The 17,307-nt window shown below is 40.6% G+C and overlaps 2 protein-coding genes across 8 annotated transcripts in view; both read right to left on the bottom strand.

Annotated features, from left to right (window-relative positions):
* The window catches only part of LOC118397982 (focal adhesion kinase 1), a 187,769-nt gene extending 177,572 nt beyond the window's left edge, over positions 1–10,197 (bottom strand). Inside the window, exons 1-2 of one of the 2 annotated variants that reach the window (XM_052470051.1) lie at positions 9,945–10,197; positions 1,430–1,530 (exon numbers count right to left, since the gene is read on the bottom strand). The gene's annotated coding sequence lies outside the window, so the exon portion shown is untranslated. The remainder of the gene's footprint in view (positions 1–1,429; positions 1,531–9,944) is intronic. The other variant, XM_035792877.2, reaches the window with a different exon arrangement.
* Positions 10,198–14,840: 4,643 nt separating this feature from the next.
* Positions 14,841–17,307, bottom strand: part of dennd3a (DENN/MADD domain containing 3a) — a 45,415-nt gene continuing 42,948 nt past the window's right edge. For all 6 annotated transcript variants that reach the window (XM_035792866.2, XM_035792865.2, XM_035792869.2 and 3 more), the window contains 2 exons: positions 16,133–16,270; positions 14,841–15,760 (listed from right to left, as the gene is read on the bottom strand). In XM_035792866.2, the coding sequence (XP_035648759.1) occupies positions 15,560–15,760; positions 16,133–16,270 (339 nt within the window). In that variant the 3' untranslated portion in view covers positions 14,841–15,559. The remainder of the gene's footprint in view (positions 15,761–16,132; positions 16,271–17,307) is intronic.

Genomic DNA, 17,307 nt, shown 5'->3' with positions numbered 1-17,307 from the left:
CAATCCTGTCTCGGAGCTCTACGGACAATTCCGTCGACCTCATGGCTTGGTTTTGCTCTGACATGCACTGTCAACTATGGGACCTTATAGAGACAGGTGTGTGCCTTTCCAAATCTTGTCCAATCAATTGAATTTACCACAGGTGGACTCCAATCTAGTTGTACAAATATCTTAAGAATGATCAATGGAAACAGGATGCACCTGAGCTCATTTTTAGAGTCTCATAGCAAAGGGTCTGAATACTTATTTATGTTTTATATTTTATACATTTGCAAAAAAAATGAAAAACCTGTTTTCACTTTGTCATTATGGTGTGTAGATTGATGAGATAAAAAATGTATTTAATCCATTTTAGAATAAGGCTGTAATGTAACAAAATGAGAGACAAGTCAAGTTCTCTGAATACTTTCTGAATGTACTGTACTACAGTACAACTGTATGAAAACTATTAGAAGTCTAATTCAAAAAACAAGAATGTTATTATTATTAATTTTTTTAATGAATATGTAACGCATTCCAGTGTTCGCCGACCACAACATTCTGGTCCTAGTTCTCCAACCAGCCTGGATAAATGTCAGTGAGGAATAGTTGGGCTGAGAGAGTCAGTGTGTTTATCCCATCTTGTATTGCTGTTCAATACTTCCTGGTCAAGGTATCTAAACCTAGATGCCCAGGGATACACTCACCCCTGATCCAGACAGACAGCATGACATTGAGACTCACCCCTGATCCAGACAGACAGCATGACAGTGAGACTCACCCCTGATCCAGACAGACAGCATGACAGTGAGACTCACTCCTGATCCAGACAGACAGCATGACAGTGAGACTCACCCCTGATCCAGACAGACAGCATGACAGTGAGGCTGGGTGGTCCTTACCTTCCAGTAGAACGCACGGTATGAAAAGTTCTGAGAAGCCAGGCAGCTCGCTAAAGATAGTCTAGACACATTCAGTACAGGTCTCAAGTGTCTGACTGACCACCTTAGCCTTCCTCTATGGCTTCTCACTGTCCCAAATAGCCTATATCCTGACTGCAGGTGAGACAGTACACGACCCCGTCCCGATCTAGGCTAAGAAATGGCTATTGTCTTTCCATTACAGCCGGAAGTCAAAGCAATGGTCTTCCATGTAAAAAACAGATGTGCCTACACACTACAGAAGCTTTCCTTCATTGTGCCTACTGCAACCTGCCCTGTCCTCTTCTATGTAAGAAAACATATGTGACTGCCTACTGTATATTGTCTTCTATTTACCTTTAGAGGGAGTTGACATGCAGGGTATGTGCTGCATATGTGATAGCTAAACATGCAAAGAGAAATGGTAGTGGGGGTATTTCGTATATCTCTCAGAGGCTACACTGTGGTCCCTGACATGCTCTGCATAGATCTTCATCTCCTGGATGGAAGAGAAAGGCTGGCAGACAGACCTGGCTTTGTTTGTTTTCCTCTTCCTGTCCTTGATCCTGCCTGCTAAGGCCACAGTAGGCCCGGGCCGGGGGAGTGTTCACTAGGCCAGGACACACCGTAGCTAAATGATTTGAAATGGGAAACAAACATATATAGTGTTAGAAGTAGTGCACTATTTAGGGAATAGGATTCCATTTGGGATGCAGACAGAAAGAACACTGGAACCTTTAGCTTGAGGGGAAACATAGTCAGGGTAGTGGAGGCTAGTGGAGATTAGTGGAGGCTAGTGGAGTGTAGTGGAGGGTAGTAGTTTGGGTTCACTTTAGCTCCCCCATCTCCTTCCTCTGCCATTTTAGCCCCTTTACAAAGAAACCACTCATGGAAAAAGACCTGGAAGTTGTTAGATTTGTTTATGTCCATTGAGGTTGATTAAATGTGTACCAGGATTAACTGTACTGTATTAATCTAAACCAAGCACAACACTATGCCCAGGGGCATTCAGACCATGGACATGTGGAACCATTTTTCTTTCAGAAACATTGAGAATGATTTGAATGGAAAGAGGAGTAGCAACTTCCCCATGATGCTCAAAGCACACCACAGGATTACAAACATAAATCCAAAATGTCTAACCACTGTAACGTTGTCCTCGCCACCAGTGAAAGGTGATGCTTTGACTTACAGCCGTATAATATTAGTAGCATGACTGTATGTTAAACGCATTATGAATGGATTCAAACTAAAGGTCAAAAACACCATCTCCCAGACACTGCAGAAGACCAGGGCTACAATGGCACCATATTCCCTACAAAGTGCCATACTTTTGACCAGAGCCCTATAGGATGCATATGGGTGCCATTTAGGACACAGACCAGGTCTGAATGTCTAAAAGTCAATTTATGGTTGATCCAAAAATGTGGTCGGAGGCTCCGTATGGAGGGTGTGACGCAATTGCTGAGCCTCTGGAGGCTTGTGCAGGCCAAATTGACCTCCGTACCACATTGCCGTGCGCCTCTCAAATTTTGTAACAATGCGGAGGGCATAGCTCCGCATAGCTCCGCATTGACATGATTGGTTGATGGTAGGTGGGGGCGGTACGTCCTGTATAAACACAGTCACTTCCTTGACAACTTCCTTCACAATAGCTCTGCTGTGCTTGACTAAGCGCAAGAAGTATGAAAGCCCTGAAGTCTGCGGAGGCTGCATCGCAGTAAATGCTATAAGGCCACTTGACCATTCAGAGCTTTTAATACATGTAACAATACGCCACTGTCTGGTCAGGTGTGTTCAACTGATTCATCCACCCACTCAGTTACATATAATATACTGTCCAAACTAGATGTCGACCGATTATGATTTTTCAACGCTGATAGCGATACCGATTATTGGAGGACCAAAAAAGCCGAAACCGATTAAATCGGACGATTAAAAAAAAAAAAAACGTATTTGTAATAATGACAATTACAGCAATACTGTATGAACACTTATTTTAACTTAGATAAAACAACAATAAAATCAATTTAGCTTCAAATAAATAATGAAACATTCAATTTGGTTTAAATAATGCAAAAACAAAGTGTTTGGGAAGAAAGTAAAAGTGCAATATGTGCTATGTAAAAAAGCTAACGTTTAAGGTCCTTGCTCAAAACATGAGAATATATGAAAGCTGGTGGTTCCTTTTGACATGAGTCTTCAATATTCCCAGGTAAGAAGTTTTAGGTATTAGTTATTATTGGAATTATAGGACTATTTCCCTCTATAACATTTGTATTTCATTAACCTTTGACTATTGGATGTTTTTATAGGCACTTTAGTATTGCCAGTGTAACAGTATAGCTTCCCTCCCTCTCCTTGCTCCTCCCTGGGCTCCAACCAGGAACACAACGACAACAGCCACCCTCGAAGCAGTGTTACCCGTGCAGAGCAAGGGAAACAACCACAGTCCCAAAGCAAGTGACGTTTGAAACGCTATTAGCGCTCGCTAACTAGCCAGCCATTTCACTTCGGTTACACCAGCCTCATCTCGGGAGTTGATAGGCTTGAAGTCATAAACAGCGCAATGCTTGACGCACAACGAAGAGCTGCTAGCAAAACGCAAGAAACTGCTGTTTGAATGAATGTTTATGCACCTGCTTCTGCCTACCACCGCTCAGTCAGATACTTGTATGCTCAGTCAGATTCTATGCAACGCAGGACACGCTAGATAATATCTAGTAATATCATCAACCATGTGTAGTTAACTAGTGATTATGATTGATTGTTTTTTATAAGATAAGTTTAATGCTCGCTAGCAACTTATCTTGGCTTACTGCATTCGCGTAACAGGCAGTCTTCTCGTGGAGTGCAACGAGAGAGAGGCAGGTTGTTATTGTGTTGGACTAGTTAACTGTAAGATTGAATCCCCCGAGCTGACAAGGTGAAAATCTGTTGTTCTGCCCCTGAACGAGGCAGTTAACCCACCGTTCCTAGGCCGTCATTGAAAATAAGAATGTGTTCTTAACTGACTTGCCTCGTTAAATAAAGGTGTAAAAAAAAACTTCTACCATAGCCCGTTCAAAGGCACTTAAATCTTTTGTCTTGCTCATTCACCCTCCGAATGGCACACATACATACACAATCCATGTCTCAATTGTCTCAAGGCTTAAAAATCATTCTTTAACCGGTCACCTCCCCTTAATCTACACTGATTGAAGTGACATTAATAAGGGATCATAGCTTCACCTGGATTCACCTGGTCAGTCTATGTTATGGAAAGAGCAGGTGTTCCTAATGTTTTTTTTGTTTGTTTGTTTTTTACACATTAATTAAAAATGAAAAAATGTAATGTCTTGAGTCAATAAGTATTCGACCTCTTTATTATGGAAAGCCTAAATAAGGTCAGGAGTACACATTTGCTTATCAAGTCATATAGTAAGTTGCAATAAGTATTTAACATGATTTTTGAACGACTACCTCATCTCTGTACTACACACATATAATTATCTAATGTCCCTCAGTCGAGCAGTGAATTTCAAACACAGATTCAACCACAAAGACCAGGGAGGTTATCCAATGCCTCGCATCTATTGGTAGATGGGTATACATTTAAAAAAAGTAGGCACTGAATATCTCTTTGAGCATGGTTAAGTTTTGAATGACACTTTGGATGGTGTATCAATACACCCAGTCACTACAAAGATACAGGCGTCCTTCCTAACTCAGTTGCCAGAGAGGAAGGAAACAGCTCAGGGATTTCACAATGACACCAATGGTGACTTTAAAACAGTTAGAGTTTAATTGCTGTGTTAGGAGAAAACTGAGGATGGATCAACAACAATATAGTTACTCCACAATACTAATCTAAATGACACGGTGAAAAGAAGGAAGCCTGTACAGAATAAAAATATTACAAAACATGCATCCTGTTTGCATCAAGGCACTAAAGTTTTATTGGAAAAATAATTGGCAAAGCAATTAACTTTTTGTCCTGAATACAAAGTGTTGTATTTGATTTGTCCCAAATATAACACATTACTGAGTACCACTCTCTATATTTTCAAGCATATTGGGAGCTGCATTATGTTATGGGTGTGTAAATGTAATGCTTATAATTAAGGACAGGGAAGTTATTGAGGAGGAAGAAAGCACAGGCAAAATCCTAGAGGAAAACCTGGCTTAATCTGTTTACCAACAGACACTGGGAGACTAATTCACCTTTCAGCAGGACAATAACCTAAAACACAAGGCCAAATCTACACTGGAGTTGCTTGCCAAGAACAAGAGTGAATGTTCCTGAGTGGCAAAGTTGACTTAAATCTACTTGAAAACCTATGACAAGACTTGAAAATGGCTGTCTTGTAATGATCAACTATACACTTGACAGAACTTGAAGAATTTTATAAAGAATAATGGGCTCCTGAGTGGGGCAGTGGTCTAAGGCACTGCATCTCAGTGCTAGAAGGTCACTACAGACCCCCTGGTTTGAATGCAGGCTGTATCACAACCGGCTGTGATTGGGAGTGCCATAGGGTGTCACACAATTGGCCCAGCGTCATCCGGGTTTGGCCAGTGTAGGCCGTCATTGTAAATAAGAATTTGTTCTTAACTGACTTGCCTGCTTAAATAAAGGTTCAATTTAAAAAGATAATGTGCAGATATTGAACAATCCAGGTGTGCAAATCTCTTAGAGACTTACAAAGAAAGACTCACAGCTGTAATCACTGCCAAAGGTGATTTTATCATGCATTGACTTAGGGGTGTGAATACTTTAAATTTAAATTTCAGTATATTCGCAAGATTTTCTAAAAACATGTTTTCACTTTGTAATTGTGGGGTATTGTGTGTAGATGGGTGAGATATTGAATTCAAGCTGTAACACAAAATGTGGAATAAGTTGAGGGGTATAAATAATTTCTGAAGACACTGTATATACAAAAGTATGAGGACGCCTTCAAATGAGTGGACTTGGCTATTTCAGCCACACTCATTGCTGACAAGTGTATAAAAATACAGCACACAGCCATGCAATCTCCATAGACAAACATTGGTAGTAGAATGGCATTGCTGAAGAGCTCAGTGACTTTCAACGTGGCACTGTCATAGGATGCCACCTTTCCAACAAGTCAGTTCGTAAAATTTCTGCCCTGCTGTCAAAGTGCTGTTAATCTGAAGTGAAAATGTCTAGGAGCAACAACAGCTCAGCCGCGAAGTAGTAGGTCACACGAGCTCACAGAACGAGACCGGCAAGTGCTGAAGCGCATAACCCATAAGAATCGTCTGTCCTCGGTTGCAACACTCACTACAGAGTTCCAAACTGCCTCTGGAAGCACTGTCAGCACAATAACTGTTCAGCAGGGGCTTCATGAAATGAGTTTCCATGGCCGAGCAGCCACACACAAGCCTAAAATCACAATGCGCAATAACAAGCGTTGGCTGGAGTGGTGTGAAGTTCGCCGCCATTGGACTTTGGAGCAGTGGACACACGTTCTCTGGAGTGATGAATCACGCTTCACCATCTGGACGAATCTGGGTTTGGAGGATGCCAGGAGAACGCTACCTGCCCAATGCATAGTGCCAACTGTAAAGTTTGGTGGAGGATGAATAATAGTCTGGAGCTGTTTTTCATGGTTCGGGCTAGACCCCTTCCAGTGAAGGGAAATCTTAACGCTACAGCATACACATTCTAGACGATTCTGTGCTTCGGACTTTATGGCAACAGTTTGGGGAAGGCTCTTTCCTGTTTCAGCATGACAATGCCCCCCGTTCACAAAGTGACGCCCATACAGAAATGGTTTGTCGAGATCGTGTGGAAGAACTGGACTGCACAGAGCCCTGACCTCAACCCCATTGGTAACCTTTGGGATGAATTTGAACGCTGGCTGCGAGCCAGGCCTAATCGCCCAACATCAGAGCCCGACCTCACAATGCTCTTGTGGCTGAATGGAAGCAAGTCCCCACAGCAATGTTGCAACATCGTGGAACGCCTTCACAGAAGATTGGAGGCTGTTATAGCAGTTAAAGGGGGGACCAACTCCATATTTATGCCCATGATTTTGGAATGAGATGTTTGACGAGCAGGTGTCCACATACTACTATATTTATATTCCGGTCTCTGACATCTCGTTCTGATATTTCAGATTTTTGTGAGTATTGTTTTTAATTGGTAGGTATTACTGCACTGTTGGAGTAGGAAACACTAGCACTTCGCTGCACCTGCAAATCTGTGTATGTAACCAATAAACTTCTATTTAATTCGACAATACCTCAGTTTATCCACACTGGGTTTTTTCACAATATATGGTTGTTTTTGTGTTTTTTTCCACAGTGTAAGACAACACAATATTCCTAATTGAGACTTAATAGAGGAAGAGAATAAAGGCTGTCAAGGAGCCTCACATAGTCATTGACTTCAATTGACAGGTCAGTCAGCCAATACAGTAACCAGTAGCCAGTATCCTCCACACTATTCATTTAAGATTATGCTGCTAAGGCTATCACAGTACACTTTATAATATATTATAAACTGGGTGGTTCGAGCCCAGAATACCGATTGGCTGACAGCCATGGTATAACAGACCATATACCACGGGTATGACAAAACATTTATTTTTACTGCTCTAATTACATTGGACGTGTTTAAGAACAGCCCTTAGCCGTGGTATATTGGCCATATACCACACCTCCCCCCAGGCCTTATTGCTTAATATATAATATAGTTTATAATATAGTTATAATAGAGGACGATCACACACGCAGGCATTTACATACAGACTGAAAACAACAACTGTTTTCAATCAACTCATCCATTCTCACAGAGATAGTTCAAAGAGTTATGAATGAACACATCCACGAAACATACAAGCTATGATCAGAGGGAAACTGGAGTCAATTAAACTTGGGGTGAACTGCAACATGATGCTGGCTGTGAAACCATGCTGCAGACCGAATGGAAGCAATAAACTTGATGTTAATCTGTTATTTACGCCTCCGACCAAAGAAATGGAGAGAATAATGAAACAAAGTGTTCAAAATGGACACAGACACACAAAGACACTCCATCTTTGTTTTGTAATTATGGTTTAGGGATCTGAGGCTGGAACTCCAACGTGTCCATTATAAATGCCAGCAGCAGAACAGACCTACTCTAAAACCTGTGTTTGTGAAACATGTTTTCTACCACTGCAGTTCATCAGGTCAAAATGCAACACAACAATTCACATAATAGCCACAGCTGCATCACAGCACAGCAAATCCTCTCTCTTCTCAATCTCTCACACACACAATATGAAACTGCTGCCGCTGAGTAGAGAGGAAAAAGGCGTTTCCCCCCCAGAATCCTGAGGGACAGTGTGTCTTGTGTGTGTGAGACAGCCAGGCTAGGCTGCATCCTGGAAGGCCAATCTAATGCAGAATGCAGCAGCACAACTGGAGAACATTGTTAATTTGTCCTTCCTGTCACAGCCGCTGCTACAGGCACAGCTCCTCTTCCTCTGCAGCTAAAACAACAATAGGCAGAATAAGGAGGATGATGTGGAATATAGCCTATGTCCGTGTGGGATCCCAACTTGCCTGAGGTGGATATGATGAGCATGGTTAGGTCTAGGCCTACTCAGTGGACAATGTCACGTATGCATGCATACTGACAGACACCCACCAAGTGGCCCCTGGAAGTCTTGGAATGAATTCATTAAGCAATGAATGAGTCAAATCAAAGTCTGTATGTTTCCTTTCATCCCCCTTATTACTGCCAAGCCATTAGATTACAAACTGTACAAGTGTTTGTTTCTGTGTCATCATGAAGTCTGTATCTGTCTACACATCTGCTCTCCTGGCTCTGAAAGTGTACTTTCAAAAGTGGGGGATCTGGTCCTTTATTTGTCAAGTGTCTCAGAGTAGGAGTTTTGATCTAGGATCAGTATTGCCATTTAAATTGTAATAATTCAGACTATTATGGACAAGGTTAACCTGATCCTAGATCAGCACTCCTACTCCGAGACACTTAATCAAGTGGCCCAGAGTGCAATACTGTCCCACCCTTCACTCTTTACAGAGGTTTATTGTGAGTTTCAAGCAGACAAGTAGATGTTTGGAACGTCCCTGAAAAACATTGGGATAGTCAACACGAACACAATATTATGGCAGACCAAGGTCATATGGCATATCAAAAACCGATTTCACATTTTTGTGTGTGTGTATATATATGAGAGAGAGAGAGAGAGAGAGAGAGAGAGAGAGAGAGAGAGAGAGAGAGAGAGAATGTGATATATAGACTTATTTCATAATGTATAACATGAACGTCAGACTATCCTATCACATTCACGAGTCTCCTGGATTTCGGCTAAATGAAATAAAAGTAGCCTAACAATGACAATATATGCCTGGTGGTTTACACTCAGGAGTCACTCACTGCTCCTAAAAATACAGGCCTTCACTGCACTGTAATTTAAAGGGCCTCGGGCTACGCGAAGCTTACAGTTGTAAACAGTAACAAGAATTCCACGGCAATAGTCAAATAATGGCAGCCGTAGGCTTCACATGGGTGTAACTGTAGCGAATCACAAATCTTCAGGAAACACCCATAGGCTAGGCTACCTATAGTTACCACATACATCTCTCAGAAAGGTAGTCTAGATAGACTCCACAAACGAAACAATAATTGAAGACCATGCTCTAAGACTTTAAGATCATATTGTGGAAAGAAATGTAATATACAACCATTTCTGGAGATTCCCGAGTCATTGTTAACTATTAAATGTACAGTAACGTTACTTTCCTGAAGATTTAATCAATGACAACCAACATTTTTTTGTTAGCTTGAATTGGTTACCGTTACTGTTACGTTTGGCACATTATAGCGATGAAGTATCAATTGAGCGACAACACCAATGATTGAGCATTACCTCAGAATATTAACTGATATGGAAAATAACTTATAATTGTATGTGAAGAAAACGTCAGTGTCGGCACAGCAAATCCTCCATCACACACACAGGCTTCAACTGGAAGCCGCCTACATTTTACATAAAAATATAATATAATAAACATGACTGTACTCACTTTGTCCTTTCCGATTCGCGTGTCGGATCAATTCACTTTAGTTAACCGGTTTAATTCCTCGTTTATATGTGTTTTAAATCCGTTAAAAACTGAAGTTGCTTAGCGGTTCGTGCGCTCTCCTTTCTCTGCCCACCACTCCAGGCTCGTTGAGTTCTGTATATTCCCCATCCTGAGCCGAGCATTCCAATATGGCTGACAGGAACAACCGGCCTACAGTTGAAGCAACTACACCCCTCACAGGAAAATTGTGAAGCAGGCAGGCGTTAGAAAAACTGTAGCAGGCAATGCCACACACTCACCAAACATTCATGCCGCCACACCTTGAGTGTTACTTTAAAACAGCATTCTACTTGAAATGTTTAAAGTCATGGTGATTCATTTTGCGATGCCCCAGGAATTACTGTAATACTTGACATCAAAGGCTACAATGTAACGTTCTAAAACTTAAGGCTGCCCCAAAAGTCGATTTTTTTTTGACAATGACAAAATCCACTGTGAGCTGCTAATGTAATAATCATTTTAAGCAGTTCTGTATGTTATACGCTACTGTATAATTTTGAACATAGCTGTTATTGCATATATTTGAATCGATCTTATCATTTTTCAAAAGGTTTTATTTAGTTTCTATTTATGTGGTTGTGTGTGTGTATGTATTTGACTGAATGACCACTTGCTATCCTACTTCTCTGCACACAATTTGTTCACACACCACAAGTATGTTTCATTTCAAGTAGAAGGGGTTGCCCCTAAAGTAGCCTAGCTAGCCTACATATCTAGGGTCATATACTCCAACCCTACCATTATAGGACAAAGTAAAGTTGATGACATGATGTGTGCATTGGCGCATACACTGTCTGCATGCAGTGGAGTCAAGTTACCTGGAGACTGATTTATGTATCAACAAAAAGGGCCACGATTTACTAATTGCATCACCCTTCCCCCACATCGGAGGGGTACAAGGCCAGCAACACCTGTTCACTGGTAACCGGACTCTCCTCATTCTCTTTTGAGGAAATCACAACTATGTTTTTTGTTGTTGCTGGATTTCCACCACAAAGAGTAAGTGTATGACTGATATCTTGTCATTACAGTAATGATTCAATGCTTACCTGAAGTCCTATATGGGTGTTGTGATGGATGTGCACTACTGTGGTATCCATCATATATATAAGGGAAACATAATTCCCACTCCATATGATAAAGTGTGTGATACAATAGTTGAGTGCGAGGACTCTTGATAAAGAGAGACTCAATGGAACTTCAATACAACTAACAGTACCCACCATGGCCTGAACTATGGTGGCAAGAAAAAGTATGTGAACCCTTTGGAATTATCTGGATTTATGCATAAATTGGTCATAAATTTGATCTGATCTTCATCTAAGTCACAACAATAGACAAACATGTTGTGCTTAAACTAATAACACACAAATTGTATTTTTCTTGTCTATATTGTATACATCATTTAAACATTCAGTGTAGGTTGGGGAAAGTATGTTAACCCCTAGGCTAATGACTTCTCCAAAAGCTAGTTGGAGTCAGGAGTCAGCTAACCTTGAATCCAATCAATGAGACGAGATTGGAGATGTTGGCTAGAGCTGCCGTGACCTATAAAAAAAAAACACAATTTCAGTTTGCTATTCACAAGCAGCATTGCCTGATGTGAACCAGGCCTTGAAGAAAATAGATTTCAAAAGACCTAAGATCAAGAATTGTTGACTTGCATAAAGCAGGAAATGGTTACAAAAGTATCTATAAAAGCCTCGATTTTCATCAGTCCACGGTAAGACAAATTGTCTATAAATGGAGAAAGTTCCGCACTGTTGCTACTCTCCCTAGGAGTGGCTGTCCTGCAAAGATGACTGCAAGAGCACAGCGCAGAATGCTCAATGAGGTTAAGAAGAATCCTAGAATGTCAGCTAAAGACTTACATAAATCTCTGGGACATGCTAACATCTCTGGTGAGTCTACGATACGTAAAACAGTAAACAAGAATGGTGTTCATGGGAGGACACCACGGAAGAAGCCATTGCTGTCCAAAAAAAACATTGCTGCACATCTGAGGTTTGCAAAAGAGCACCTGGATGTTCCACAGTGCTACTGGCAAAATATTCTATGGACAGATGAAATTAAAGTTGAGTTGTTTGGAAGGAACACACAACACTATGTGTGGAGAAAAAAAAAGGCACAGAACACAAACATCAAAACCTCATTCCCACTGTAAAGTATGGTGGAGGGAGCATCATGGTTTGGGGCTGCTTTGCTGCCTCAGGGCCTGGACAGCTTGCTATCATCGGAAAAATGAATTCCCAAGTTTATCAAGACATTTTGCAGGAGAATGTCCACCATTGAAGCTCAACAGAAGTTGGGTGATGCGACAGGACAACGACCGAAAACACAGAAGTAAATCAACAGAATGGTTAACAGAGGAAAATACTCCTTCTGGACTGGCCCAGTCAGAGTTCTGAACTCAACCTGATTGAGATGCGTTGGCATGACCTCAAAAGAGTGGTTCACATCAGATATCCCAAGAATATTGCTGAACTGATACCATTTTGTAAAGAGGAATGGTCCAAAATTCCTCCTGATCGTTGTGCAGGTCTGATCCCCAACGACAGAAAATGTTTGGTTGAGGTTCTTGCTGCAAAAAGGAGGGTCAACCAGTTAGAAACCAAGGGTTCACATACCTTTCCCACACTGCACTGTGAATGTTTACAGTCTGTTCAATAAAGACATGAAAACGTATAGTTGTTTGTTTTATTAGTTTAAGCAGACTGTCGATTGTTGTGACTTAAATGAAGATCAGATCAAATTTCATGACAAATCTATGCAGAAATCCAGGTAATTCCAAAGGGTTCGCATACTTTTTCTTGCCACTATGTACATATGTGTAGCCAACCATTTTGCCTATCAAATAGAAGGAAGGGATACTGTTAGATATGGTAGAGTTCCATCCATTTGGCAAACACAGAATAAAGACCCCTCTCGGTTCAACTGCCACATACTGTGCATACATCCATCCATCCCTCTCTGCCGATAGCAAGTGGTTGTTCACTCAGCAGTGTTCTGTGCGGACTCATAAAAAAAAGAGGCAGATTCCTATTCCTTATGCACAATCACCCACACACTATGAGTATTAAAAGCTTCCAAACGGAGTAACCCTTGGCATAGTGAATCATCCAATCCCCATGATTTACAGAAAACAGGTTTACAGAAAAATTACAGAGACCCAGGTCAGGACAATGGTGCTCCAAGACCATCTTACATAATGGTTTGGTAAATTGGTAATGCAGTTTTGCTAGGTAATTTTCATCTTCAATATTTCATGGCCTTTTACTGTAAATACAAATAGTCTGTGAAAAAAACACCCCCACTATCAGCCATTATGAAGCAACACTATATGACCAGCAACCAGACCTTACTCTGCGTAGCAAGGTCCCAAATGGCATCCTATTCCCTATATAGTGCATTACTTTTGACAAGGGCCCAGATCTAAAGTAGTGCACTGTGTAGGGAACCGTGTAGGCTGCTGAGGGGAGGACGGCTCATGTCTGGAACGGAGCGAATGGAATGGCATCAAACGCATGGAAACCATGTGTTTGATGTTGTTGATAACTTACCACTTATTCTGCTCCAGCCATTACCAGCCCACACACACAATACTTCTTCTGGGAATTGATATGTCTGTGAGGGGAGGAGTCTTCCTGTTATATACTGTATGTGTGTATAAATGATGTCATGATGTGTGTTGGACTAATCTTGTTGCGGTCACCCAGTCTGTGTGTTGGTAGCAGGTAGCCTACCCATAGTAGCTACCTGCACTGGGCCAGTAACCGAAAGGTTTCTGGTTCGAATCCCCGAGCTGACTAGGTAGAAAAAATCTGTTGAATTGTGCCCTTGAGCAAGGCACTTAACCCTAATTGTGACTAAGTCGCTCTGGATATGAGTGTCTGCTAAATGACTTTATGTATAGATGCTTGATTCAACGGGGCCCCTGTGTAATGTAATCCTAGTATTATAGATTCAACCTCAAAAAGGTCTTAGACGTCCCTGGATTCAATTACAACAACTCATAGCAAAGTTGTAGTTATGACCAAAAAACATTGTTTTTAAAAATCCCCCGTCTCTAATCTACAGCTGGATTTAAAATGTGGTCTGTGATTGTTTATGTGTTGCATTGTATGAACACAGAGAGGAGAGGGATTTATATTTGTAGAGCTGGCAACAGTTAGATAATAAAAATTGGAATACTCTGGCATTTGGATGATGACTTTGATGATTTTGCCATCTGCTGGTGTGATTAATGAGAGGATTCTCAGATGATGTAGATACGGGCTTGCCTGTAGCCACCGTAACGGGATTTAATACAAATCTGAAGAAAGATTACTTCATGAAGGCAGCCAAATTATTACATCTGATTATATATGGGCCAAGAGGGTTAAAATGTTATAATCCTCAAAAATAAAAAATAAATGGTAGTAGAGCTGAATATTGTTGTTGTGCTGTGGGATGAATCAAAATACTTTTTGAAAAGGTACTGTAGGTTTTCAGGAGTTTTCAGAAGATGGGCAGGGACTCGGCTGTCCTGATGTTACGGGGAAGCTTGTTCCACCAAATCGCTATATAGAGAAATTAAAGTATTTAGTTTGTCATTACAATATCAATCTCATGACATGTAGCCTACTCAAACAGTTTACAGAAGACAGTTCTGGGATGTGAATTAAAATGTAATAGAGGCTGTACTGTCCCCTGGTGGCAAAAGGCATATTACAAAACAATATATTCTACTATAAAGAATATACAAGAAACACTAATATTAATGGAAAATATTTCACTTGTTCATTTAAAATGTTAGAAGAAGTAGCTTGTGTCATGTTATATGAAGACTGAGACAAATACATTAAACATTTTAATAACACTAAAATGCATAGTTTGGGTTGAGTGTATTAAACATACAAAAACATATTTAGAAGAAAAAGCACATACATTAAATATGAAATACTTATTTGGATGTGAGTAACCTGTGAAGCATCCCAATATAAAAACATCTAAGGTTCCTCCTTTGATGTAAATAATACAATAAGCAGTGTACCGCTTAAAAGGAAAATGACACCCAAAACTGTTTTGGTATTTGTTTCATTAGTCCATTGCTGATATAGTCCAAAAATGCATCACAACGGCAGTATTTCAGTATTTTTTAAATTAAATATCTTGAAAAATGTATTTCTGATATTCAAAACATGTTGGGATTATATCAACAATGGACTAATGAAACAAATACCTAAATAGTTTCCATTGAACATAAACAATAAGATACATGCGTTTAAAACTATAGGTTGGAAAGTTTATTCCCATCAATTAAAAGACATCCTATGCAATCAGGTGAACTTTGGGTTGGTCATCCATCCACAGGCAATCACAAATCATGACAAGAGTTGATTTCCCAACTGTTCATAATCACCTGGGTTATTAGGGCACACCTTAGCAAAACAATTTGAGCGTTTCTTATTGAACAAGTTCCTGTTTCAGTCCATTTTCTACGGTTTGGTGCCTACTGAACACGATCCTGTTCTGACCCCCAGCTACCAGGTGGCAGTGTTGAATTTTCACTCAAGTTACTCCACTTTCCAGATGGCTATCTTTCCGTCCTCACGGGCTGCCCCACTCAGCACATAGCGGTCCTCTGCGGAGCACAGTGCCTGGACACAGTCTGTGTGAGCTACCAGCTCCTTCTCCACCGTGTGTCGCTGGGCATCCACTACGTAGATCTTCCCCCTGGACTTCCCCGAACTCCAACCTCGGCCCCCAACCCAGATCTGACAGGACCGGTTAACAGATTATTTCATCACCATAAAGGACACATCTCATTTCTGGTTTTAAGACATGCTGAATTGACAATTGACATGCCAGAGTGCATTGTGATAGGAATGATCTAGTCAGTATTTTTTTAAAGCGGGAAAAAAATATGAAAAAGGCGGGAAAGGAGCGGGAAAGGGAACCCATGGTGATTTGGGCCTGTTAATACTTTAAACCTAGGTTAAACTTTCACATAATACCTTAATACAGAACTAAGTAATGTAACTAATCCAGTGGAGTATCCAAGCAATGCCATCTTATAGAAAGTACAGTAGAGTAGAATAGAAGCACACTCATTTTCCTCCTACAGTGCAGTCTACAGACAATCTCACCTGGTTTTTGACCTTAATAAGGCAGGTGACGCCTGCACAGTCAGGCAGCTGGATCCTCTGGAAAGGCTTGGTGAGCTCCCCGAGGTGCCACACACACAGCTCCCCTACGTCTATACAGGCCGTCCACAGCTGCTCCCTCTGAAACACGTACGGTACACAACACGGCTCCAATCATCACTCCCATACCATGTCAAAGTAGCTCAGACCTCGTAGTAGGCTGTATGTAAACTATGACATACTATGTACATACAGTGGGGTCTGAAATTATTGACACCCTTGAAAAAAGATGAGCAATAAATAGAGTATAAAATAAATAAAATACTGAGTTATTGTATGCAACAAAAAAAAGGAAATGATTTTATTTTATACTACCGTAATACAATTGCTCAGAGAAAGATATTGTTTAACAGGTAATATTTTTTTTTTCTCAAAAAAAGGTAGGATTAAAAATTGACACCCCCTAAAGATTCTTATAGATAATGTAGTCAAAAGTGTAATATTTGGTCCCATATTCCTAGCATGCAATGACTTAATCAAGCTTGTGACTCTACAAACTTGTTGGATGCATTTACAGTTCATTTGGTTTGTTTGATTATTATGTGCCCAATAGAAATGAATGGTAAATAATGCATAGTGTCATTTTGGAGTCACTTTTATTGTAAATAAGAATAGTCGATGTATCTGAAGACTTCTACCTTAATGTGGAAGCTACCAGGATTACAGATATGGTGAGAGGTTACCATGTCTTGGGGGTATGATCTTTGATCCTCATCATTATTCCATTTGAGATAATAAAATAAGAAAAATATATATACACACATTTCACAGTTTTACACGCTCAAAGGGGTGCGCCTGGCACCTTTTACCAGAGGTGTGGACTCGAGTCACAAATTACGATTTTAGACTCAACAAAATCAAAAAAGACTAGCAACTCGACTTTGACACCAATGACTAGTACTTGGATTTGAGCCTTTTGACTCACTGACTTGATACCCTCCCCAAGCCCAAATATATAAAAAATTATGCTATTAAAAAAACTCATTTAACGGATTACAGTTTGAATCGGACAGCAACCAATCAAACTGTGCCAACGGAGAAAAAGTTGCGTGTGGCAGAAGAAAGTCGGCGAGTGAATTCAAATGGAGCCCTTGGAAAGACGCACCTAAGATTGAGCT

This window comes from Oncorhynchus keta, chromosome 19 (genome assembly GCF_023373465.1).
Source record: "Oncorhynchus keta strain PuntledgeMale-10-30-2019 chromosome 19, Oket_V2, whole genome shotgun sequence".
In the NCBI taxonomy this organism is placed as follows: Eukaryota; Metazoa; Chordata; class Actinopteri; order Salmoniformes; family Salmonidae; genus Oncorhynchus; species Oncorhynchus keta.
Note: the sequence above shows the minus strand (reverse complement) of the source record. Positions and strands in the feature narration are given on the sequence as shown.